The 2,061-nt window shown below is 52.9% G+C and overlaps 1 protein-coding gene across 1 annotated transcript in view; it reads left to right on the top strand.

Annotated features, from left to right (window-relative positions):
• Nucleotides 1-118, top strand: part of LOC104545150 (transmembrane protein 179-like) — a gene marked incomplete at its 3' end in the record, with an annotated part of 325 nt that extends 207 nt beyond the window's left edge. Inside the window, exon 2 of the mRNA XM_010190210.1 lies at nucleotides 3-118. Coding sequence (XP_010188512.1) covers nucleotides 3-118 — 116 coding nt within the window. The remainder of the gene's footprint in view (nucleotides 1-2) is intronic.
• Between the last annotated feature and the right edge of the window lie 1,943 nt (nucleotides 119-2,061).

The following is a 2,061-nucleotide window of genomic DNA, read 5'->3' as shown; positions in this document are numbered from 1 at the left end:
AGGAGTGGGGGCCCGAGGCCGCCTGCCGCTTCAGCATCTTCACCGGCCTCCTCTCCCTGCTGCTGGCCACCGTGCAGGCCTGGAGGACCCTCTTCTTCCTCTGCAAGGGGCACGAGGAGTGAGTACCCCCGGGGATGGGGGGTGTGGGCCCCTCATGGGAGCAGCGTCGGCTGCGCGGGTCACCGGGTGTGCTGGGAACTGTGGGGTGATGCTGGGGCTCACCATGACATGTCCCTGCAAAGGGGGGGCCTTCCCCAGATCAGCACCGGGTGTGGGAGAAGCCCCGAAAAATTGGGGATGTGTGTGTGGGGGCAGAAGGGAGCAATTGGTGACCCCCTCTATTTTATCCTGCTTCTTGGTGGACATGGCAACTATTGCAGAGAACAACTATTGCTTGGTTACGGCGTCTCCTGGCTAGGAAAGTAATTTTCCCAGGGTTTGGGGACCATGCCAAGGGTGGAACACGCGTGCCCATGTCTGTTTGGGCCATTCTTGAGTCAGCGACTGTCACTCTGGGCTTGTACAACAAGCTTGGGCTTGTACACCCTAACGGGGGTTGTGCTTGGGGCTGGGTAGCAGTGTTGTCTCTCTGACCCTTTCTGACCATTTTCAAGCTTCCTGATACTAAAACATGCTATAAGTATGGAGCAGAAGCTTATTTCCATATTAAGACTTATTTCATGAGATCTAAACATAACCATGGACTTCTTAATACATTTGAATTCAGCTTCCTCAGGTGATCAGATCCCTATCAGTTGAACCCAGCTGCTTATTTCAGTTCTGCAGTCCGGAACCAGTCAATTCCTGGAAGAAACCAGCAGCAAACCCTCATAATGTGTAATAATTTGGTTCAGGTGTGTGGCCTGCGCCCAGACCTGGCTGCTTGGTTCAATACTCTTGGGCAGTCCATGGAAATGGTCCCTTTGGGGCCGCTGCTCCAGGCCAGCTCGGGAGCGCGCTGGCCCCAGGCAGTCGGGGGTGGCACCATGCGTGTCCTGGGAAGGGTTAATAACTAAACCAACCCAAACTTAATAATGCCAATTAACCGTAAAAGAATAGGATCAATGCTAATAAAGCGATCACCGTTATCCTCGGCTCACAAACAGCAGCCACTGCCCACATGGCAACGACAACACCACAAGAGAGTGGTGAGCCTCAGGAACTGAGGTGAAGGAGAAGGGAAAGGAAGAGAAGAAACTCCCCAATTTCCAGTGCTGTGACTATTATGGGATAGATCCATCTGTATGGGTCAGCTGGGATCACACTGGATCATCTGTGCTGGGGCACCTGTACAAAGAGTCTCGGGCTCTCGCTCCCCCCATCTTCTTGTGCAGGAGAAGGGAAAACGAATAAAGAAAAGAAAACAAACTGTAACAGGGGTGCAGGCGAAACCTTGACCAGTGTAAATATGGTCATGAACTGCCAGTGAAAGTGAAAACAAACAGAAGAAAACCCAAACAAACTTACCAGCTGCATAAGGAAATCAACCCCATCCCAGCCAAAGCTGCAATACCAACCTGTGTTCATTGAAGGGAGCACTGCTGAAACACCGAAAGGGAGCTCCACAGTTCAGTCCCAGCACGGACACCCGTGCAAACGGGGAGCAATGCTCAGCCCTGCTCTGCCATGGGAGGCCAGGCTTTGGCCTTGGTGGCTGTTTCCTCATCTCACTTCAGAGCAGTCCTCCCAGGGTTGTGTTTATATGTGTAACCTGCACAAACTGGGACTGAGCAGCCCACAGCAGTGTCCAAGCACTGACTCAAGAAGCCTCTCAGTTTTTCATTTCGTGATCCACCAGGAGAAACCAGTGGGTTTTGTTCTCTGGGGTGCATGGACATCTTCTGTCCCAGCACAGTGCAAGCTGCACTGGTGGGAACTGTGTCACATCCACCCCTGCCACCCAACTGAGCAGGGTGACCGCCTCCTGGAGCCGCCAGTTGGATCCAGCCTGGAGCAGAGGCCCATGTTTTAGATAACAAGACTTCCCCAGCAGTTTCAAATAGCAAAGGACTCAGATGTATGAGGAAAGGATCCCATCCCATCCCATCCCCATCCCCATCC

Source organism: Mesitornis unicolor, unplaced genomic scaffold (genome assembly GCF_000695765.1).
Source record: "Mesitornis unicolor isolate BGI_N332 unplaced genomic scaffold, ASM69576v1 scaffold34878, whole genome shotgun sequence".
Taxonomy (NCBI): domain Eukaryota; kingdom Metazoa; phylum Chordata; class Aves; order Mesitornithiformes; family Mesitornithidae; genus Mesitornis; species Mesitornis unicolor.
The sequence above is the reverse complement of the archived record's forward strand: the minus strand, read 5'-3'. Positions and strand labels throughout refer to the sequence as shown.